The sequence below is a fragment of the Vidua macroura genome, chromosome 21 (assembly GCF_024509145.1).
Source record: "Vidua macroura isolate BioBank_ID:100142 chromosome 21, ASM2450914v1, whole genome shotgun sequence".
NCBI classification, from domain to species: Eukaryota; Metazoa; Chordata; class Aves; order Passeriformes; family Viduidae; genus Vidua; species Vidua macroura.
Genome location: NC_071591.1, coordinates 11,184,371 through 11,206,411, shown reverse-complemented (window position 1 = coordinate 11,206,411; position 22,041 = coordinate 11,184,371). Strand labels below are relative to the sequence as shown.

Below are 22,041 nucleotides of genomic sequence, written 5' to 3'. Positions count from 1 at the left end.
GGTTCCCACTCCTCTCTCTGGCTGTGCCTCCAGTGCAGCTCCCAGGCAGAGCTGAGATTGCGAATGGGAGTGGGATTGGAGTCTGGATTGAGAACAGGGCTGGGAAATTTCTCCCATGGACCACAGCCTGTGGATGGGTGAGCAGCCTCAACCCAACCTGAGACCAAAGCAACAAGTCCCTGCCCTTATTCCTTGGTCTGTGCTTCAGAGGCAGATGGGGGCTGTGCTCCTTCTGGGAACACCTTTGCAGCCTCATGCTGTTCCAAATGTCTTTCTGGTTGCTACAGGCTGCCCTCCAGCCAGTCCCTTTCTGTGCCTGATGGTTCTTGGTCTGAGTGCCTGTCCTAGAATGACTTTATGATACTTGTATCCCAGTCATCTGTTCTGTTTATGCTGGATATTCTATTCTGTGCCTTCAAGACTGGTTCTGAGAGCAAAGGCAGGGAGAAGACGAAGCACAGAGTTTGTTATCAGAGGCTGCACTCACTCCTCTAAAAGCAACACTCCTCCACATTCTGCACTGGACTGTGCTGTCTGGGCACGGACGGAGCAGAACAGAGTGCTTCTTTGCTTTTTAGTTAGTTTAGCCAGCTGAGGCAGAGAAGTTTTCCCTGGACTGTTGCTTTTTCTTTCCCTTTTCTTGGAACTGTTCGAAGCTGCTCCGGACCGGGACCTGGGGAGCAGCAAGAGCTTTCACTTTGTGACCTACTCTGGGCAGCAACCTTTCCCAGTGCCGGAGGGACTGAGAACAGAGCGACCAGCCACAGGAGAGGCTTTCTGAATTTGTCATCTCTTCAGAGCACCGAATAAGTTTTGTCATCTGGTATTGTTCATTTCTTGTGCTGGGGAGTGCTTTGCCTGTTAAATAAACTGGTTTTTTCCACTTCTCTCCGAGGAAATTTTCCCCGAACCGGTTGGGGGGAGGGGCCGTGTGGGTTGGCTTTCTGGGGGGAGCCCCTTTTGGAGGTCTTCTCCCAAATTTGCCCTAAACCAGGACAGTGCCTCTGCAGAGGAACCCCACGGGCTTCCAGTGCTCCCTCAGGAGCAGGTCAGGACCCCCAGGGCTTCTGCCAGGGCTGAAACCAATGTTGTACTGCAGCAGCTCTGGAGTCTGTTGTGGGATTGTTTGTGCATTGCTCAGGGATGGCCTGCGCTGGACCAATCCCAAAGCTGTTGAATGTTTCTGGATCGAATGGCCCCCTGCACTTGCAGATGGCTGAGGAGCTTGCAGATGGGAGCAGAGAACCCTGTCCCTAACCCCTCCCTTTGGACCGCAGCCTGTTGCAGTGTCTACAGGCTCATTGTGTTCTTCCTGTTATTACCCAACCACATGTGAAGCTGCAGGGCCGCCCACCAGTGCTCCCAGATGTGCTTATCCATGTTTTACAAAGCCATTGAGAAGCCCTGAGTCCCACAAACAGCAAGCCCCACCTCTCAGAGCCACCAGCGAGTCACTTCTCCTGCTCCAGTGTCTCCTTTGATCCCCATTCAACCCTGCAACCCTCACCCAGCTGGCCCCACCTCCGAGCCTTTTGTTGGAAGAGATAGATTAGAAAACCTCTCTCCTTTGTCTGGGGAAGTGGAGGTCCCCTGCACTGCTGGGTGACTTAATGCACTCTCCACCTCCTCTGTGTACTCACATTCCACTCTGCCCCCAGGGATTGTTTCCCCTGCTCCACGGTAGGAACAAGCTTTTCTGCCCAGCTGGGATGGGTGCCAGCATGCCCTGTCTTTCCTGGGAGTCTGTGCCTGTGCCTCTCCTTGGAGGAAGGCCGTGTCTCCCTGAGTCACTGAGCTGAAGCCCATGTCCACACTAGCTGCAGGGGATGTAGAAATACAGACAAGAGTCTTCAGGTGCCTCAGGCATGCTGGTGCCGCATCCTTATCCAGCTTTACCTGGGATTAAGCTCTCTGTTTATCCAGGTATGGGGTGATCCAAAGACACCAGTACAGTAGGGAGTTGGGGCTCCTGAGAGATCACTCCTGTGAGATCAGGCAGGTTCACTTGGTCCCTTGCTGCTGTGGCCCCATCATGGTGGTGACACAGGCTGTAATCACAAAAAATTGGCATTAAATTGTGGGGAACTTATTGCTGCCCCATAGCAAACCCTGCTCCTGCACTTAGTGGATTGTCTGGTTATTTCAGGTTTCAATGCCATTTTCATATCTGGTTATGCTGAGGGGATCTGTCCCTCCCACTATCAAAGCAGTTCCCTAAAAATTCACGGCGTACCTCTGTCCCTGGGAATGGTCAAGGCAGGATGAAAGTATGGAGAGCAGCGCTGTGGAGATCAACAGAGGTGACAGAGGTGAGACACTGGCAGGCAGATAGATGGCAAGCAGGGTGGCAGGCAGATAGGTGACAGTGTGACAGGTAGAAAGGCGGCAGAGTAGTAGTGTGGCAGGGCAACCCGGCTGTGCTGGGCTGGCTCTCCACACAGCCGCTTGTTCATTGAACCTGTTCATTTGGGCAGATTGTATGCTTCACAACCTGAATCCTGCAGAGGTGTCATCTGTTCTTGCCTTTCTTTGATGGTGCCCAAAATCCACATTCCTGTTTCCTCCAACAAACAAGGCTGCTCTCACCTCCTGCCATTGGAGCAAGTTGCTACTTCATCTTCCATGGTAGAGAAAGCCTTCCCTGCCCCTCATTTGCTTTTTCACACTGAACTTTCTTGTGCTTGGAGCTGAGGCACTGCCCACCTGGGGCAGCCTCCTCAGCGCAGATACCTGCTCCTCCCCAGGGACATGGCTGGGTTCCCTGTCAGTGGCTGGGGCTGCCCACACACCATGGGCAGAGGCACTGCCACCCTTGGTGCCCTGCTCTCCAGCCTGTGGTGCCTTGACAGGGCTACATGGGAAAGGAAAACTGACATGAGCCCCTCTCCACCCCACCCATCCCCCTTATTGGGGCAACAGCTGGCGGTCCCTGACCCTGGCTGGGCTGAGCTCAGACAGCTATGTTGGGGTGCTCCCCGCCTGAATACCCCGTACTGTCATGGGGTATTTGGGTATTTTCTCTGGCTATACATGTGTTTGCTTGGCTGATATTCCCCTGGGAATGGGAGTATTTCCACCCCAGCATGTCCAAGTTTTGGTGCCTTCCTGTTTGCACTGGAAGCTTTGAGTATCCTGGGACACCAGTGATTGTCCAGGGCTTGGCACAGGCTCCCTCAGACCTCAGACCTCAGCCCCTACCCCCTTGGGGCTGGAAAGAGGGTAGCAAAAGTGACCCCATGAAGAGGAGGAGCAGCCCACCCTGGGGAGGAAAGGGATGTCAGCTCCCATTTCAAAGCCACACATGAACAGCCTGGGAATAGGATGGCCGAGTCTGCGCAAGACCAAGGTACAGAGGACACTCAAATCTCCCAGGAAAGGTGCCACCACATCAAGGACCACCTGACATATAGGAACTTGTTCCAAAGTCCCCATAACAAAAAGAAGAATGAGGAGCAGGGAGACCATCCCTACGCCCACAGGGCTCCTCCAACCCTGTTTCTGCTCCCTACCATCCAGAAAAGAGATTTTTTTTGTTCCTTTTTAGTCTTTGAAGACCTCATTACTTGTCCATCTAAAGGTGAAGCAGGAGGTTTGAGAAAGGGATTAAGTGCAATCCAGAAAAGATCTCTCTATGATAATCCCTGGTGCAGTTGCACTGTGAAGGATGGCAGATGACTGCCTCAGAAGGTGAGATGGGCAGCATGAAGAGTCAATAATAGACAGGTATTTTTCCCATAGAAACTTGAGAAGATGCAGCCTGGGAAGGCAGAAAGGCAGCGGAAATGATGCTGTGCTGAGCCTCAGGGACAGGACTGTGGTTTCCTGTGGCATAATCAGCAGCAAAAGGAAATAATTTTTTCACATAAATTAATATATTAATGTCTTGGAATAGATTAACATGGATTTTCCAGGGTTAAGTGCTTAATGAATTGAAGTGAGGAGGTAAGCCCCTGAAAACAGACTCACAGATTGAACACGGCAGTCCTGCAGAGAAGCCCTGCTCCACAGTAATGGGCACTGCCAGGGTGAAGGTGGGGACAGCACTGGTGTGGGACCTCCAGCTGCAGAACCTGCACAATAGAGTGGTGCATCAGGGCTGGGGGCTCCTGCACCACAAGCCCTGGGGAAGGGCTTAGCCCCATGAGCACCTCAGCGCCCCAATACCACAGTGACGGGCAGGGAGCTCTGCAGAAGATGCAATGCTGCAGTGTGTGCTGTGCATGGGTCAGCTGTGAGCGGCAGGAAAGTTCCTTGCTTCAAGAAAGTGTTGAGGAGTGAGGCAGGTGTGAGGAGCCTCAGCTCACACCCTCACTGTGAGGTTGTGACCCTCAGCCTGCAACCCAGCTGCTCTAGGAGCCCTGATCTCCAGCCTTCTCTCCTTGTTTATTATTTTGTTCACTTGTGTATTATTTTGTTCACTGTTGTAAGCAAGCTGCAAATGTCCTTCTCAGAGGAAGGAACCAAACCTCCTTTGGCTCGCTGCTCCCTATGCAAATGCATCACATTACTCACTTGTGACCATATTGAAAACAGCCTCAATATATATTTGGGCTCCTCAGGGCTGTCACGAAGTTCTTGGGATGATTAAAAGCACAGCCACAGCTGTTAATCATTGTAGATAAGAGGTTCTTTGAGCTTTTCTGTATCTCAGGATGCTCCCACGTCCCACTGAACCCATCTAAGGGCTAAGTCTCAGGGAGGGGGCAAGATGGGGTTGAGCCTGGAGTCAAGGACCATGCCCGGAGGGGTAGATGGGGCTGATCCCAAGGACACAGGTTGTGCCCAGGGAGGAGGGACAGGATTGGGCTGAGCCCTCCCAGTAACGGTGATGCTCGAGGGACAAAGCTGATTCTGGGGCCGGGGCGGGGCTGATCCTGGGCAAAAGAACCGTGCCTGGGGGAGGTAGATCAGTCTGGTCCCGGAGTGGAGGGGGCAGGAGCATCTGAGCGCCGGTCCGAGGCAGCCGCAGGACTCGCAGCCCGGGCCGCCCCGCGCAGTGCCACGGAGCCCGGTGTCCCGCCCGGGTGGGCCGCGGCGGCGGTGACTCAGCCGGGAGAGGCGGGCGAGGAGGAGGCGGGGGAGGAGGAACGGCAGGAGCCGCAGCTGCCAAGCCGCTCACCTGCCCGGCTCCGCCATGGCCCGCCGCCTGGCCGCCCTGCTCTTGCTCCTCGCACTCGGCTGCCTACTGGGCATCCTCGTCCTCCTCCTCGGCTCTGGGGATACACGGGGCCCGCCGGGCTTCAAGGTGAGCGGGGCGGCGCGGGGGGACCAGGCGCGGAGTGGCGGCGGGCACCGGGAGGTGCTGGGCTGCCGGGAGCTGGGAGAGCCGCCGTGGGCACGTCGGTGTACGGCATTCCCGGTGCGCGGGAATACTGGTGCGGGAGAGACGCCGGCATCGGAGCATCCCCAGCGTCACGAGAGGCGCCGGGGCTGAGGGGTCCCTCATCTACGGGGAGGGCCGCAGGGAACAGCCCCCGCCGGGTGCGCAGGAACGGAGTAGCGAGACCCGTTGCGTGGCATCTCTGCTGCGGGACCCCCCGGCTGCGGGACCCTCGGCCGTCCATCCCGTGTGCTTTAAGACGTGATCTTTGGGAGGGGAATCTGTTGGAGACACTGAAAGATAGCGGCCCCCCAGGTCAGAGCAGCCGAGTCAGCATCTGCTGCTGCTCTGCCTGGGCCAGGGCTTCCCTGCGCACCCCAGCATCTCCCCAGGCTCCGCTGCATTGCCTGAGCCAGTGCTGCTGGGTGACAAATTCACTTTCCTTTGAATACAAGCTGCTTTTATTTTTTTTTTTCCTTTTTTCGTTGTAAATTCGGATAATGAAAGAGGTTCCCGAACAATTTCTTCTTGGCCAAGTACTCCCTTTGCAGGACAAGTCTTTTGTTTTTAAAATAGTCCCAGGCTCTTGTCCTGAAAAATATTTCATCTAAAACCCCCTTTTTCTCATCCCAAGCAATTTACTTGGAAACTTTCTGAGCCAGCCGGCATGCCAGATGTGCTGCTGCCTTCTCTCTGGGTTTGTCAGATGTAATGAAGACTAGAATGAGAAGGCAAGCTGGCTTAGCCAAGATGACCCTTTTTGCTCTTAGTATAATTTCCAATTTTTAACTCCTTCTCTGTGACACCTTTCTTGGCCACCTGTTACTACATGCTGGGGCATCTTGGGCAGTGCCCTGAGCTGGTTTCAAAGTGGATTTTATCTTTTGAAACATGGAGGAATTAGATCGGTACCAAGACCCCCAAGTAGCACTTGGATCAGCCTGGAAAGCCTTTCTTCTTCCTGGTTCCAAGATGGACTTTTGGTTTTAAACCAAATTAATTCCCAGAAACTTTTCTCTTGTGCTTTTTTTGGTGCTTTTTCTCCCTCTGAGTGGTAGCACCTTCTAGTCTGCAGGCACTGCTGCAGCTTGGGGACAAGCATCCCTGAACACCCACCTGGGTCCTGACCCTGCTCTGCACAAGGCCTGGCCCAGGGACTCGGGGTTCCTGGACATGCCAAGTGCTATGAGGTCCAGCATGCTGTGTGCTTCGGTGTCCGGCAGTGCCTGTTCCCATTGGGCTGGCACCAGGAAGGTGCTGAGGAGTTGCTTTCAAACAAAGCCCAGTGCTGTTTGGAGAATGCAGAAGTTTGTGTTATTTTAACTCAGCCCAAAAGATACCTACATGGTTTAGAGGTCGGTCCTGCTATGGGAGACCCTGGGCACATCTTCTGATGGCCTGGACAAGATGAGGTCCTTGCTGATTCAGTGCATGTTAGCCGCTGGATAGTGCTGTTCACTACTTAGCTACAGCTCCACATTTTCCCTTTCCAGCTCCTTTGCATGGAATATAGCCCTAAAACCACCCTGGATTAGTTATCTTGCTGCTGAGGGACTGATCCTTCCCTCATGGGTCCGAAGTGGAGCTCACAGCCTGACTGCCCTGAGCTGCTGCCTGCTCTTGACTGCCCTTTTCTTTCATCTTTTGGCAAATGTATCTCTGGCAATTTCTACATCTTGTGGCTGCTGTGGCTACTGCAGCAGGAAGGAAACTTGTCACAACTCACTGCAAACCTGGGTGCTGCGTGACCTCACCACCCTTCAGAGAGGCAGAATGGTGGGAGGCCAAGGATGAGCCCCTCATGTGACATGGGGCAGCCTGGAGGGATGGGGGCTGGAGTCCTGTGCATGGCCATGGGGCACAGTGCAAGGCAGCAGCACATGGGGCATTCTCAATGTCCACACCTGCCTCCTCCCCTGGGCAGAGCCATACGCTGATCAGGAGCCCTAACTAAGCACTGCTCATGGCCTTTGGGAACATGACTGTCTTCTGTGTCCCCTCTGCAGGGGCTTCAGGACTGAGCAGCCCTGACTGGGGCTCGCCTGAGTGATGTTGCATTGGGGCAGAGCCCTTGGGACCATGGGTGACCTAGGAGGCAGCAGAGATAGGGCTAGCACTTGAAAACTGTCCCAGTGTGGGGCCACAATGGAGACCTCTCTGTGTCTCCCCTGCCTGCAGCATCACCAGGGTCTGGTCAGAGGGTTCTGTTAGAAAAATCCCTGTGCCACCAGGAGATGCTGGTGTTGGGGACTGTCCCACATGCATGAGGCCCTGCCAAAGCTCTGGGTGCCAGCAGGCAAACATGCCAAGGCAGATGAGAGGGGTGATGGAAGCCAGGTGCTGGCATGGGAGTGCGCCAGGGCATCCCTGTGTCTCCCCAGCCCTCATTTGCAGTGTGCTTGTTAGCAGGTGCAGGGCAGCTCAGCTGGCAGAGCTGAGGGTAGCACTTACACTGCAAATCACTATCGAGGTGGGCTTTTATCCTCCCTCCTGGGGCTTCCCACCTGTAGGGCCCCTGGAGCCCACCTGCCCATCCCATGGCTCAGCTGTGACTCAGACCCACACAGCAGCGCACTCTGCTCTGGGGAATGCAGTGGCTCTAATGCCCAAGCCCAGGTTCTAGGCAGGGACAGAAGCTAAGACAGGGACAGGATCTGGGGCCAGGGGCTGGCACCATTGCACACCACTGTAGGTGACCCCATTAATGAGTTCTGTGTGAATGCTGGAGGCATGGGGTACCCTTGGGACTGGAGGAGATGTTTCTTCATCACTGGGAACATACTAGGCTGCCCATGTCTGCCTCGGCGCCTTTGTGCACCATGAGCACGATTTCCACCCCTGCTTACCACTCCCAGGCAAGGACGTCTTCTCCACAGGGACAAGCTCAGGTGCCAAACCCTGTGCCCTCAGGACGGGCTGGCATGAGGCTGCGGTGACTCCTTTTCTGCTGGGGTGGCTGTGGGGTGGCAGCAGTTGGCCAGGCACTCTCTGCAGAGGCAGCACCATCGTGTTGCAGCACCTTACCTCAGCCAGGCCAAGTGCTGCTGCCGCCATCGCCAAGGCTGGGGGACCCACGGGATGCCCCTCAGTCACCACTCCACACCCGGTGGCAATGGGCTGGGGGTCAAAGAGGAGATACCCCCACCCTGACCCACAGGTTTTGGCAGCAAAGGGCACTAGGGTGTGCCTACATAGCACAGCCAGTTCTGCAACCTGCCCCAGTGGTGCCACTGTCACCCCAACATGTCACCTCTGCATGGGGCTTGCTCTGGGTGCGGGCTCCGTGCTACCTCTCACTGCCTGCACTTCCCTGGGCACGCAACATGGTATGTGTGGCCACGCACACCTATGCACACGCCCCTCCTAAATGCATGTGTGCACAGATACGTGCACCCATGTGCACACACGTTGGTGCGTGCACACCTCATCCGTGCATACCCACATGTAAGCACCCCCACATACCTGCATCCACAGGTTGCACACACCTTTGTATGCCCATGCACACACACAAACATGTGCAATCCTGCAGCATGTAGACCACATGCACACACATATGCATGCACATGTGCACATACATGTGCACCCCAGATATGTACCCCCATGAATATATCCTGGTACCAGCTCTCCATGGGATGGGAAGTGGGGCACAGCCAAGCCAGCCCTGCTGAGGGCAGGAAGAAACCCTGGGAACTGGCCTTCCCCCTGTCACGGTTGGTGGGTCTCCTCCTGCTCACCCTAGAGGGTGCCCATGTCCCTTCCTGCCATGGGGTGAGTCTGGCGCCCCCAGCATCCCCCCCCCAGGCTGACCCCACTCCTGGTGGGCGACACCAGGTATCCCTGGCACTACAGGTCATCCTTATTGTTTCATACTCCAGCATCTCTCAGCCCTTGCCACCATGTAGATATCCCTGTCTCCAACCTTGTCCCTCTCTGCGGACTTCAGCCCCTCCATGGCATCTCCGGGCTGGAATCTATTCCTAGGGTCTTGACTGCTCAGCCCCAGGTTTGGGGGTGACCTATCGATGCTTTCCCGGTGGGGACAGCCTTGTCACCCTGTTCCTGCTAGTGTCACTCCAGGTGATATCTAGGGTAATGTGGTTCCTTGTGAGCAAACCGGAGACATCTGCATGGTAACTACAGGGTGCGTGGGCACATGTACCACTGAGGTGGACAGAGGGGGTCCCCTGGGGCTGGACCCTCCTCAGACTCCCCTGTGCTTGGTCACTGACTGCTCACCCGGAAACACAGGGGTGACCACAGGACCCCAGGGAGGTGAGGCAAGGCAGAGGTTGCTCTGGTGAGAATGGACTGGGGTGCCACATGATGGGCAAGGAGGGTGTTGAGAGAGAGCCCTCTAAGCCTACCTGGAGCACTCACCCCAGCACCCAACCCAGGAGGCTGGGGTGAGGTGCTGGGGGGGACTTGTCAGCCTCTTTCCTCCTCTCTGCAGTGTTTGTCAGGAGCTGAAGCTACTCCACTGCTCCAGCCTGGCCACAGAGGGGGATTCTCTGCTGGCTTTTAGCTTTTGGCCCAGAGCATGAGCAAATCACTGGGCAAGTCTAGGAGGGTCACCCACGTGAGATGGTCCCCTGAGGGAGCAGGAGGTACCACTGGTGCAGGGCCATGGATTCACGGTGTAATTGAGGCTACTTAAAAGTGGGGACCTCAGGTGTCCCTGACACTTCTGTTGCCTGAGCTGGTGAAAACCAGGTGATAGGGACAGAGGTAGCATGGGGCACCCATGGCAGGCAGGGCCGGGGTGGCTTCCAGAGCCGGGCAGAGAGAGGAGCTGCCTGCTCCAGCCCTTGGCTCTATTGAGTCTGGGCAGGACAGGAGCAGACAGAGACTCAGAGGAGGTTTAAGCCTTAGATGGCTTCACCCCAGAGATGCTCAGTTGGGGTGGTGCTGGGTCCTGCCTTGCTTTCCCCCCATACTCACAGCCCTGAAGGGGCACAGTGGGGGCCAGCATGGGCAATCCCGAGACCATGGGCAGCAGGGGCCAGGCAGAGGGGTACGCCCAGGGGTGCTGCAGGCAGCATGTATGGTGTCCCCTCCCTGGGAGCTGGGTAACCTTGTTTGGCAGGAGAAGCAGGGTTATTTATAGCCAGAGAATAGCCAAGCCATACAAGGGAAGGAGGAATGAGGGGCCTGGCTGCCCTTCTTTGGACAAGAGTATCCCGAGGAGCCATTTCAGGTGTCTCTCCCCACCACCAGTCCCAGGGACCGGCTAGCATGGCTCATCAGGCAGCCAGGAGTGATGGTAGCCTGCAGCGGGGGAAGAGCCCCCTGAGGTGCACTCAAGGGGTTCCCTTACCCAAAAAGCCAGAATCCCTGTGCTGTTCCAAATAGCATTCCAGAATGGCCAGTATCCCACTCCCAGTGACATGCCAGGCAATGCCCTCTTTAGGCAGGTGTGGGCCCAGCAGTGCCCGGCTGGGCTGAGCAAAGCCTGCCTCTGCCAGATGATGCTCTGGAGCTGCTGGGCACTGACAGGGTAGGAGTGTGGACTGGTTGTGCACTGAGCCCAGTGCCTTCCCTTGGTAAGGGCTGGAGCAGCCAGGGGACCTTCAGCCTCCAGGTCTGACCCACTGCCTTCCCCCTGCAGTACGGCATTGTGCTGGATGCTGGGTCCTCCCACACCGCCATGTTCATCTACAAGTGGCCTGCAGACAAGGAGAATGACACCGGGGTGGTCAGCGAGCACGGCATGTGTGATGTGGAGGGTAAGGGCTGGCCCCGGTCCGGGGTTGGTGGCAGTGTCTGTTGCATCCCTGTGGCAGGGCAGCATGGTGTGAGTGGCCCTGCCATGCCCAGCTGCCTCCCTCTGTATTTACCAGCATAGTGATATGTTCTAAGGGGTTCAGCTCTATTCCTAAAATGTCTCCCAACTCCCCCCAAGGCTTGCAGCTGTGCATGCTTGTAGTTTATATTTTCCTGGCAGGTACTGAACCACCAGGGAACAATCCAGGTCCCCGCCTAGCCCAGTGAGGAGCCAGGGTCGGTTTTTCACTCTCCATTTATCAACCTTTCCCAGACTGTCAGCCAGCAGGGGTTGTGGTGTGGGCAGGGAGATATGGCTGGACCCTGGATGGTTCCATGCCCACAGAAAACTGCCTTTTGGACAGCCTGGGAGGGGCAAAGCTGCTCACCAGGCATCTTCCCACTGAGCATCATCCCCTCATCAGCAGGGAGCAATGCTGTTTCCTCTTCACAGGTCCTGGCATCTCCAGCTACAGCTCGAACCCTCTGGCAGCTGGGACAAGCCTGGAGCACTGCCTGAACCAGGCCCTGAGAGATGTGCCCAAGGAGAAGCACGCGAGCACCCCGCTTTACCTGGGCGCCACGGCTGGCATGCGCCTGCTCAAGTGAGTGCTCAGGGGGGCCCTGTTGTGCCACTCTGACATGCCAGCTTGCCACACACAGCAGGTATGGAGGTGGTGAAGGATGGCTGAAGTGCTGTCCTTTTGCTGGGAAAGCTCTCCACCACCTACCTGCCCCATGCTGTGTCCCCTGCAGAAGTGGTTCTGCCTTTCAGAGCAGGATATGCTCTGCAGGGCACAGCCAGCACAGTGCTAGTGGGGGCTGGTGAGGGGGCCAGCATCAGGATAACCCACCCAGACTTTTTGGATGCTAGGAGGAAAATCCCTTGCACCCACTGCCAGCCTGATGGGACATAGTGAGAATAATCACCCCTCAAAAAGCACACAGGGGGAGGTGTTGTGCTCACCTCACTCAGCCCAGGCAGGATGGATTCCATTGTCCCAAGCAGGGAGGAACACACTTCTTTCCTGCTACCTGCCTCCTCCAGCAGAGACAAAGGGAATTAGCTAGTGTTTTTTTGGGACATGCCTATGAGTACCCAGGCTAGGGCTCACCTCTCTTCTGGGTCCTGCTATGGCAGTGCTGGCCCTCAAGGGCTGTTGGGACAGGGAGTGCTCTGCAGCACTGTGGCACAGGTCTGTCACTCTGCCCTCTCACTTGGCCCACAGCATTGCGGACCCACAGGCATCGGACGCTGTCCTCGGAGCTGCAGCAGCCACGCTGAAGACATACCCCTTTGATTTCCGTGGAGCAAAGATCCTGTCAGGGGAAGAGGAAGGGGTCTTTGGCTGGGTCACTGCAAACTATCTTCTGGAGAACTTCATCAAGGTGGGCAGATAGTGACATCCAATGGGATGGCTGTGATGGCTGGGCAGCTCATCATACGCTTATGCCTGCTCTTGTCCTACTTGGCTCAGCGTGGATGGCTCGGAGAATGGATCCAGCCTCAGAAGAAGACCCTGGGGGCCATGGACTTTGGAGGTGCTTCCACACAGATCACCTTTGAAACCATGGACACAATTGAAAACCCCAGAAACGAAGTGATGTTGAAGCTGTATGGCCAGGCATACAAAGTGTACACGCACAGCTTCCTCTGCTATGGGAGGGACCAGGTCCTCAAGAGGCTGCTCTCCAAGTTTCTCCAGGTACAGTGTGTGCTTGATGTGGATGCTGGCTGTCACAACCCCACAGTTGCCCCCTCACCTCAGTGTTTACGCTGTCCCTCAGCCCTGGACCAGCTGCACACCTTTACCAGCCAACTTGGGTTTTGCCCCCAACCCTCTCCTGCGTTCCCAGGGCTTTCTCCCAGTATCTCCATTAGATGATGCAGCCCTTGGCTAGAGCCGAGACACCCCAAGCCATTTTGAGATACGTTTGTCAACTGTTCTGTGTCTGGCTGCTCAAGCTCCGGGGGAGTTGTGCTATGCACAGCTCATGCACCCCATGTGTCCTTCCTCTGGCAGGCTGAGAGCTACCAAGAAACTGTCTCCCATCCCTGCTGGCCTATGGGCTACAACAAGAGCCTATTGATGAGCAGCATCTATGACAGTCCCTGCACAGAGAAGGAGAGGCCAAGCCTTTCCCTCAACACCACTGTTACCTTGGTCGGCACTGGGAATGGGAACCTCTGCGCTCTGCATGTCAGCAAGCTCTTTGACTTCACCAACTGCTCCTTCTCTCACTGCTCCTTTGATGGTGTTTTCCAGCCGAAGGTTTCAGGAAACTTCATTGTAAGTCCCATAAGAGGAGGGTGGTGGCCCAGCTGCTGGCTGGGCAGCTCCCCAGCATCATGTCACAACAAAATCAGACCCCCAGCTCTGCAACAGCAGTTGTTGGTGCCCACCACACTGGCCAGAGTGTCTGCTCATGGTCAGAGAGTTTACTCATAGCCTGTCTCACAGCTGCTCCTTTCCCTCTATCAGGCCTTCTCTGCCTTCTTCTACACGGTGGATTTCATACAGACCGTGATGGGAAGACCTGTGCACCTGCCCAGCGACCTGAAGGATGCTGCAGAGACCATCTGTGCCACCAGTTGGAGTAAGGTGGGCTCCCTGGGCATCATGGGAAGGAGGGGGCTGCTTCATGTGGGGTATCACCTTGGCTTTGAGATAAGCCCTTGGAGGTCACTGGGTTTCCTGGCACCAATGGAACAGGAGGAAGGCAACTGATGGCCCCTACATGGGACTGGGAGGGGACTCAGGTGGGTATGAGTAACCTTGGCCTCACAGATGTAACCACTCTGAGCTTCAGGCCACAGACACAAGCCTGGCCACTGCTGGTTTGACCCTTCTTCTCTTTCCCTCTGTGCATCTCATCCAGCTGCTCCTGAAAGCCCCAAAGCTGGAGAAAAGGCTGCCAGATTACTGCGCTGTCAGCACATTTGTGTATTTGCTCACCACCAAAGGCTACAGCTTCAACAACCATTCCTTCCCCAACATTGCCTTCCAAAAGAAGGTGGGTAGCACCAAAATACATCCCCATCCCATGGGATCTCTTTGGAATTAGGCCAAAGAACCCTGCAGGAGAGATGATCCCACATGGAAAAAGAGCCAAGCAGAATCAAGGAACATCTCAGTGAACAGGAGCAGGATTGAACTCTCAGTTTTTGGAGGGATATCCTAGGGGATGGAAACAAATTATGTGAGCTGGCTGTTGGGGTGGTCATGGGATCAGGTCCTTCAGCCCTTCCTTGGCCCTCAAGACACCAGCCATCCCAAAAAATGCTTTGCTGAGGCTTTTTGGGAAGTTACCTCAGGGCAGGAGGTACTTTTGTCTGCACATGCTATGGGATGTGCAAGGAGATCAGGACTGGCCTGAGCATACAAGGTTTTACTCCCAGGGGATGAGCCCAGTTCAGCACAGGATGGTCTGGACTGCTCTGTCCCTGGGCTGGCTGGACCTGTGGTCAAGCAGAAGCTTGAGGGGGCTGTGGGTTCCCCCACACTCTTCTCCCTTGGGCTGATATTGAAGCTGTCCCAGAAGGGTCTGGAGCACAAGTCTTATGAGGAGCAGCTGAGAGAGCTGGGGGGACTCAGCCTGGAGAAAAGGAAGCTCAAGGAGGACCTTCTCACTCTCTACAACACCCTGACAGGAGGTTGTAGCCAGGTGGGGGTTGGTCTCTTCTCACAAGTAACATGTCAAAAGACAAGGAAATGGCCTCAAATTGTGCCAGGGGAAGTTTCAGTTACATTTTAAGAAAATTATTTCATGGAAAGTGGTCAGGCATTGGAACAGGCTGCCAACGGATGGGGTAGTTACCATCCCTGGAGGGATTTAGAACATGTGTGGATGTGGCACTTGGGGACATGGTTTAGTGGTGGCCTTGGCAGTGCTGGCATTACTGGTTGGACTCCATGATCTTAGTTGTCTTTTCCAACTTCAGTGATTCCATGATTCTATGGTCTCCTGAGGCCCATGCAGCTGGGCTGGCTGGATGGTGACCATGCCATGCTGTTTCCACAGGCAGGAGAAACCTCCATTGGCTGGGCCCTGGGCTACATGCTGAACCTCACCAACATGATCCCAGCAGAGAAGCCCTCCTCCCACAAAAGCATGCTTTACAATTACTGGGTCATCCTCATCCTGCTCTTCGTGGTCACCACCCTGACATCCCTGGTGACTGCCATCTGCCTGCTCCGGCACAGCAAGTCCAGCATAATCTGATGGCAGGAACAGGGTGAGCCATATCTGCAGGACCAGCACCATCCTACCTGCTGGAGGCTCCATGGTATGAATGCTTGGGATGTGGCAAGTGCTCAATGTCCCCCTCCAAAACCTGACACCATCCCAGAAGGATAGCTGTGTCCTTTTGCCCTCCCCTTGCCCTCAAGCTGCGGGAAAGGAAGGACAGAAGAGGATCACTGGCCCTGTGGGAGAAGGGCTTAAATGTTTCCCAGCACTACTCAGGGATGGACCCTGGAGCAGGCTTGGAAATGGGACATTCAGAGCTAAGACATCTTTTTGCCACCAGAGCTGAGGTGAACTGGACCAATGAGCCCAAGCAACAACAGGATTAATTTTCATTAATTTTCATGTGTATGTGTATGAATGGGGAATATTACTTACACTAGTCCTTATAGTCAACCTCACTAGCCTGACCCTGGAGCATCAGCCCTGCCTCCTGGGGAGCTCTGGGCATCACCCAAAGCTCACGTTGTCTTCCTGGCTGATGTACAAACCCCACTGACCTTCCTGAAGGCAAGGTCTTTTCCTTGGCCATTGGCCTCAGCTTTGGGTAAGGACTTGGCAACAACCAGATGTGGAAAGATGGCAGCTTCCAGGTCCCACTTCAACAACCAGACATGATGTCTTCACTGTCTCCGTGGTTCCTATGCCAGACTTGTCTTTGCCACAGCCAGAGACTCCTGCACACCCTGGTTCCTGCAGCTCTGTGGTGCATGGCCATGCTGGCACAGAGCCAATGAGCTCCCGCACTGTGGGGCTTTGCTCTGCACTGGGATTTGAGCCTGGCATCACCCCACACCAGGCAGCTAGGAGGATGCACCTTCATTTCCAATTGAGTAAGAACAGGGATGTACAAACATGAAGAAGGTTTGGGTTTGTTTAATTTTTTTAATAATCTGAAATAAACCTTTGTAACCACTGCTATGGCTCAGTGGCTTGTGATCAGCAACAGGCAGTTCAGCCTGGCTGTCCCATGGGGCAGAGCCCCACAGCCACATCCACATGCCCGAACGTCTCATTCCTTGCAGCCTGTCCAGTGCTGAGACACCGTCACAGCTCTGTGCACTCTACCAGCCTGAAGACGACCTCAAATAGACCAAGGTGGGCTGAAAACCTCACTCCAGACCCAGGCCCACTTGGAGGTGGAGGAGCTCCAGTCAGCCACAGTCACCAAGCTCGTGCTTCCCCAATGCTGGAGGTGCAGTCACCCCAAAGCCAGGAGCAGGCAGCTCAAGCTGTCCCTCACTGCCACAGTCCCCAGCAAAACAACCTGTCAGCAGCCTCCACTGCCAGAGCCCAGCGCTGGTGCTCAAAGGTGGCAGCAAAGCAAGCTCACATTTGCTGCTGCAGTCACTGGCAGCTTGGGACATGCATCACAGTGCTCAGCAGCTGCATGGGACTGGCCCCAGCTCTCCAATCCTTTGGGAAGCCTCTCCCTGCCCTGCACATTCCACAAACACTAGAGAGGAGTGGTTGCAGGGAGCTGCAGTTTCTCACCACCCTCTTTGCTCCTGCTGGCAGCACCAACTCTGCTCTGTGGGTTTAGTCGCTTCCCAACACCCTTCCCTGCTCCAGCTGAACTCCTGGAATGCCATGCTTGACTTAACACACCTGTTCCCTGCAGCACTTTACTTTCAGCTCTTCCACTGGCTGCTCTCCATCTTTCTGCACAGGGCAAACGTGATTCCAGTTCGGAGGATGCTATGAACCTCCAAGCCCAGCTTCCTCCCCAAGCTCATCTCCTCAGCACAGGGACTCCCTCCTGTGGTGACGTTCAGGGCCTGTCTAGTATCTCACATGGAGAAGGCACTTCTGGTTCCTGAAGCTGAAACACTGCTCTAAGAACCTGCGCAGCTCCCAGAATTCAGGCTGGGTTTCTTCTTCTAAGAAATTCAGCTGCAGCTGAATCAGAGCTGGATGTCCACCAAGAGCAATTTACCTAGTCAAGACTTGGAGTCTGACATGGAAAAACCCCACATGCCCCACTGTGTGCATGGGATTCGAGACAGTACCATTACCTTGTCAAGTAATTATGGATCTGGATGGGCAATCTGGGACTAGCCAGTGACAGGTGAGCACTGCAGAGCGGGGCCCTGGGCACATGGTCACCTCTGCTGCAGGGGAAGGGGACATTCCAGAGGCCACCCAGCTGTGGGACTCAGCTCAGGCCTGTTCAGGTAGGTACTGCTGTGGTGGAAGGGACATGGGGACTGGCTGGGCTCAGGAAACATAGGTGACACAGCAACAGCTCTGCTCTCACAACTTAGCCCAGACCTGTCTGCACCTGCAGTCTCAGAGCAATCCAAGTGCTGACTGTGACTGCCATCACTACAGAGGGACCAGAGCTCTCTGCTCCAACATTCACTGCAGAGGTTGCCTCAGATTGACATTCACCACCTGCTCTGCCCTTCACCTCATCCACAATGAGTGCATTCAGCTCTGAACTTTTATTGTACCCCCAGTGCAATGTGCAGAGGCCATGGGGCAGGCAGCAATCCCTGAGGTGCCTCCACCATGCTCTCTCTCTTGCAGGATCAACTCCTCTGAGCTTTCCAGAAGTGTCACCAAGCCCAGCACCCTCATGGTGGGCAGTGTGATGGGCAGCGTCAGGTTGGGGAGACAGGAGAGGGTGAAGCAGGACATGGGGACGGCAGGCTATGCTCTGCTGGCTACTCCACCACATCACCGTACCTGTTCCTCCTCACCAGTGTTGCAGCGCCGTCCCTGTCCTCTGCACTAGTCAGGTTTTCTGCAACAAGAAAGTACAAGTTCCCTGGACCTCCAACTACCCTGGTGAGTTTGCCAAGCATGGGCAAAGAACCACAGAGCCTTGGGGAAGCACGTAAAGCCTCTTCAAGTTGGCCTAGCTTTGGGAGCTCAAAGTATGTATGGGAGAAAGCAGCGAGCAGCAATGAGAATTGTCCAGCAGCGGCTGTCTTGATGCCCCTCCAATTCCGCCCACCCTACTGGGCAGCAAATCCCTCCAAACCTCAGTTGCTCTCTCCACCCCTTACCTTCTCCTTCCTCTTCTAGCAAATGAGCCTTTTGTGCTGGCTTTTGTGAATACCCAAAACAGGCAGGGCAGAAGGCAGCAGCAAGTGCACCCAACCCACATCACCAGCCCTGCTCAGGAACCCACTCTGCCAGGTGCACAGAGGGACAGGGGAGGCATGAAACCAGGTACGGAGCTCCACCCACCATGGGTGCTCCTGCTCCCACCCCTTGGCTACAGGGTGCCAGTGTGGGACTTAATAATGAGATTTTGGCAATGACACGGTCACCAGCTAAATTACAAGACAGGAACAGCAAAGTAACTATTGTAGCAGGGAAGAACGAGGCACAAGAAGCTCAGGCAAAGCAGTAGGAAGATATGACTGTACCTGAGGGCTGAGACACCCCACCAGTCACGGCGAGCTCTTGTAGGGACTTGCCCGTCTCCAGATAAATCCAGAAGTTGGAGCATTTCTGCGTCTCAGCTCTGGTTACCACGTAGCTTCCGAGGGACCCTGCAGCTGGGGCGGCCGAGATGCTCCTGGGAGTGCCAGCAGCACCACGGTGGGGACAGCATCTGCTGCCGCGAACCCTCCTGAGCCCTGGGGACCGGGGCACAGGGAGGTGGCTGGAGCCAGAGACGAGCCTCCACAACAGTGGCAAACAGCCCTCTGTACCGCTCGGGCTGGGCACTTACCCGCAGCCAACAGCAGGCTCCACTGCGGGCTGTACGGCAGTTTCTGCCGCGCCATCTTCTGCACCGCGAAGGCGGCCCCGCTGCCTGCCGAGACCGGGGCCAGGGTTACCGGACACGGCCGGGACGTCCCCGCTGCCCCCGGGGAGCGGCCAAGGACAGCCCGGGGGATGCCGGGGTGGCCGGACCGGCCCGTACCTGCCAGGAAGGTGCCGATGCCCTTCATGAAGGCGTGAGACTGGCAGGCCGCGTACTGCTGCAGTGCCTGAGGGGAGGCGTCAGCGCGAGGGCCGGAGGCCCACCGAGCCCCCTCATCCCCAGCTCCCCCCGCACTCCCAGGCCCCCCAGCCCGTCCCCCGCGGGGCGTACCGGGTGCTTGGCGGCCACATCATCCTCCACCCGCCGTATGCCCAGGTTCACCATGGCGAGGCTGCCGGGCCCGGCCCCGGGCAGGACCCACCCCTTCCGCCCGCCCCGTCCGCCGCGGCCATGGCGCAACCGGCAGGGCCCTTTCATGTGCTCCGAACCAGGACAGGCCGATTCCTCTGCTACTGCGGACCCGACGGCACCGTCTAGTGAGAGCGGGGCGGGAGAAGGAGCAGGTGGGAGGCGGGCACGGGGCCGGATGGGGGTCGAGCAGCCCTGGCCTGAGCTGCTTCCTCCCGCAGTGTGACCGACGCGATGGAAGTCTGGGCCGGGGAGCTCGGTGGCTGCCCGGCGCTCGGCTTTGTATGTACCGGGCGGAACAGGGGGCGGCGGGAAAGCCCAGGGCTGAGACCTGGGGTGCCGGCGGGGTAGGGATGGATCTGGACCCAGGCAAGGCCGTGTTGGACGCGCTCTCCTTCTCCTCTCCCTCTGCAGCGGTGCCCGCCGGAGGAGCTCGGCGCGATGCTCAGGTGGGTGCCACTGCCCTGCGACCTCCCTCGCTACGGGCCCCCCTCCCCCTCTCCCGCTCCCCTGACCCTCGTTCCCCGCAGGGCCGCCCTTGGTCACGGGGCTGCCGCGCTGAGCCTGGGCCCGGGTTCGGCCACGCTGCGACTGCCGGAGGAGCCGCAGTGCCCGGCCCTGGCCCTCGCCCAGCTGCCCGCCGCCGAGGCGCGCAGCCAGCTGCAGGCGCTGGTCTTCGGCATGGCCGGCTGCATCGAGAGCATGGAGAGGCGCCTGGAAGGTCCGTGGTGGGTTTAGAAGAGGGGAGGGCTACCAGCTCCTGCCCCCTTCATGGGATCGTCATCCCCACCTGAAGTGCCCTAGGTGCCCCAGCTCAGCCGCAGCAGGAGAGGGCTTCACCCCAGGTGGTTTCTTCTCACCGGTCCCAGTAGGCCGGCAGAAGAGCTGCTGCCCGTCACTTCCCTGTTTGGGCTGGCCCATTCTCAAAGCTGGCCAGGGTCTGCACCAGACCTCCGCAGGCAGAAGAGATCCTGCCTGGGCCCAGAGGATACAGTGGCATGTCTCTGTGTGGAAACACAGCCCTTGTCCTCATGGCCAGCGCCACACTAGCATCCTGAATGTGGGGGTCACAGATATCTTTCTTTGAGGGGTCTGGAAAGATTTTGGAGCAGCAGCAGTCTGGATGGAAATGCTAAGAGGAGAATGGGGCTCAGTTTGGCTGTGGAGGGAGCTCACTGGGGAGGCTTGAAGTGCTGCATGCAGAACTGGGGGGTGTTGTCACAAGCTTTGGCTCTGGCTCTTGTCTCAGTAGCAGTGGAAACATTAGCATCTTCCTGCAGCCCTGAGAAGAATGCTGCCCGGAGTCAGCAGCTCTTCCTGCCAGGTAGGCACTGCCAGGGGCACCTGCCCTGCTCCTGCAATCTTTTGTCTTCTCCCTCCTGGAGGCTGCTGGTCCTGTATCCGTGTGCTCTCCTGGACACTCTTGAGTGCCCTCAGCTGTGGCTGCTGGCAGCCACCCATTGTCCTGGTGCTCTTCCAGGCAAAGCAGGGGCAGGGCTTAGCGTGGTGGCTCTCAGGGTGTCTGGGATGCTCAGGTCAAAGGCTGGGCATTGCCAGCCTCAGAAGGAGGGCAGGCTTTGCTGTGCTTCCAGACTGGAGGCTGTGGTGGATCCATGGCTCCTTTTGGGAGAGGAGGCCATGTCTGGCCCTTTCTTGCCCTCTGTGGCTTGCTGGTCCTGCCAGGCTGGGCTCCTGGAGGCTCCCCCTGGCCATGGAGGGACTGGCAGAGCTGCCAGAGCTCCTAGGTAACCTGTAATTTGTGTCCTGTCTGTTCCTGACTGAGGCAGACCCCAGCCCCAGGAAGAGTAAGGCTTCTGGCTCAGCTTTGCCAGCCAAAAGGAAGGTACCAGGGGAGTCTCTCATTAACCCAGGTTTCAAAAGGTCAGTGCTGGGGCTGGATGCTGCTCGCTGGGCACCCTGCGGGCTCTGCTCCGAAGTTACGGGGCAGCAGGGCTTGGGGCTCGTGACTCTGATGTTTCCTCTGTCTCCTTCCAGCAAGAAAGCGCCATCTGGAGTGAATTTTGAGGACTCCTGATGGGTGCTGTCCTGTGACTTGATGACAGCCCTATGGACCCCTGTGTCTGACCCCTGTGACACGAGGAGGTGTCCCTGTTGTTCCGGACCTGCTGAGCTCCTTGACAACAGAGGCAGCGGTACCTGGCAGCCACCCCTCAGCTTTCCCCTTTGGGGGAACAGTTGGAGCAGAGGGGACACCAGCATGGTGGGGTTTTCCCCTGCAGCTCTTCCCTGCTGGCAGGGACCAGCTCCCGACTTCACTTACCATGAACTGGTGGAGTTTGGATGGAGCTTTGATACCGTGGAATGGAAAGATCACCTGTGCTTTGCTTCTTGCCAGTAAAGGTGTTTTTAGCCAGCTGGTCTCTCTGGGTGTATCTTTCCATTCTGCCTCTCCCGTTCTCAGGAAGCCTTGGGCCTGTTTCAGCTGAACCCAGATGTCCGGGCCTCAGAGAAGTTCCCTTCCCCGCCAGCTTTTTGCAAGTGGCTGACGGGTGTGTGGTTAGAACCTGGCCAACCTCTCTGGAGAGCTGGGAGTGGGGTTCTGCCTTGCTGGGCACTGGGAGAG

General features: G+C 56.6%; 3 protein-coding genes across 11 annotated transcripts; 2 read left to right on the top strand and 1 right to left on the bottom strand.

Moving 5' to 3' along the window:
* Nucleotides 1-1,916: 1,916 nt before the first annotated feature.
* TMEM141 (transmembrane protein 141) lies at nucleotides 1,917-19,526 on the bottom strand. Of its 3 annotated transcripts, none has more exons than XM_053996396.1 (5): nucleotides 19,380-19,461; nucleotides 19,209-19,275; nucleotides 19,014-19,097; nucleotides 18,706-18,918; nucleotides 1,917-2,048 (listed from the first exon to the last, which is right to left on the bottom strand). In XM_053996396.1, exons 1-5 carry the CDS (start codon nucleotides 19,431-19,433, stop codon nucleotides 2,002-2,004), a joined length of 465 nt encoding a protein of 154 aa, XP_053852371.1. In that variant the 5' UTR covers nucleotides 19,434-19,461; the 3' UTR covers nucleotides 1,917-2,001. The 3 variants fall into 3 exon arrangements, with proteins under 3 accessions (XP_053852371.1, XP_053852373.1, XP_053852372.1); XM_053996398.1 differs by lacking the exon at nucleotides 1,917-2,048 and adding an exon at nucleotides 17,758-18,074 and having other exon boundaries at nucleotides 19,380-19,526; XM_053996397.1 differs by lacking the exon at nucleotides 1,917-2,048 and adding an exon at nucleotides 17,758-18,074 and having other exon boundaries at nucleotides 18,706-18,837.
* Nucleotides 4,935-16,245, top strand: ENTPD2 (ectonucleoside triphosphate diphosphohydrolase 2). The gene is made up of 9 exons (XM_053996387.1): nucleotides 4,935-5,245; nucleotides 10,926-11,043; nucleotides 11,535-11,685; nucleotides 12,310-12,469; nucleotides 12,559-12,786; nucleotides 13,105-13,371; nucleotides 13,564-13,683; nucleotides 13,961-14,095; nucleotides 15,104-16,245. The coding sequence occupies exons 1-9, from the start codon at nucleotides 5,135-5,137 to the stop codon at nucleotides 15,302-15,304; spliced, it is 1,491 nt and encodes a 496-aa protein (XP_053852362.1). The 5' UTR covers nucleotides 4,935-5,134; the 3' UTR covers nucleotides 15,305-16,245.
* PAXX (PAXX non-homologous end joining factor) lies at nucleotides 19,416-21,831 on the top strand. Of its 7 annotated transcripts, XM_053996395.1 has the most exons (7): nucleotides 19,416-19,585; nucleotides 19,679-19,739; nucleotides 19,872-19,906; nucleotides 19,988-20,178; nucleotides 20,738-20,781; nucleotides 21,245-21,338; nucleotides 21,453-21,831. In XM_053996395.1, the coding sequence occupies exons 1-7, from the start codon at nucleotides 19,500-19,502 to the stop codon at nucleotides 21,473-21,475; spliced, it is 534 nt and encodes a 177-aa protein (XP_053852370.1). In that variant the 5' UTR covers nucleotides 19,416-19,499; the 3' UTR covers nucleotides 21,476-21,831. The 7 variants fall into 7 exon arrangements, with proteins under 7 accessions (XP_053852370.1, XP_053852369.1, XP_053852366.1 ...); XM_053996394.1 differs by having other exon boundaries at nucleotides 19,500-19,585; nucleotides 21,245-21,831; XM_053996391.1 differs by having other exon boundaries at nucleotides 19,500-19,585; nucleotides 20,710-20,781; nucleotides 21,245-21,831.
* The last annotated feature ends 210 nt before the right edge of the window (nucleotides 21,832-22,041 follow it).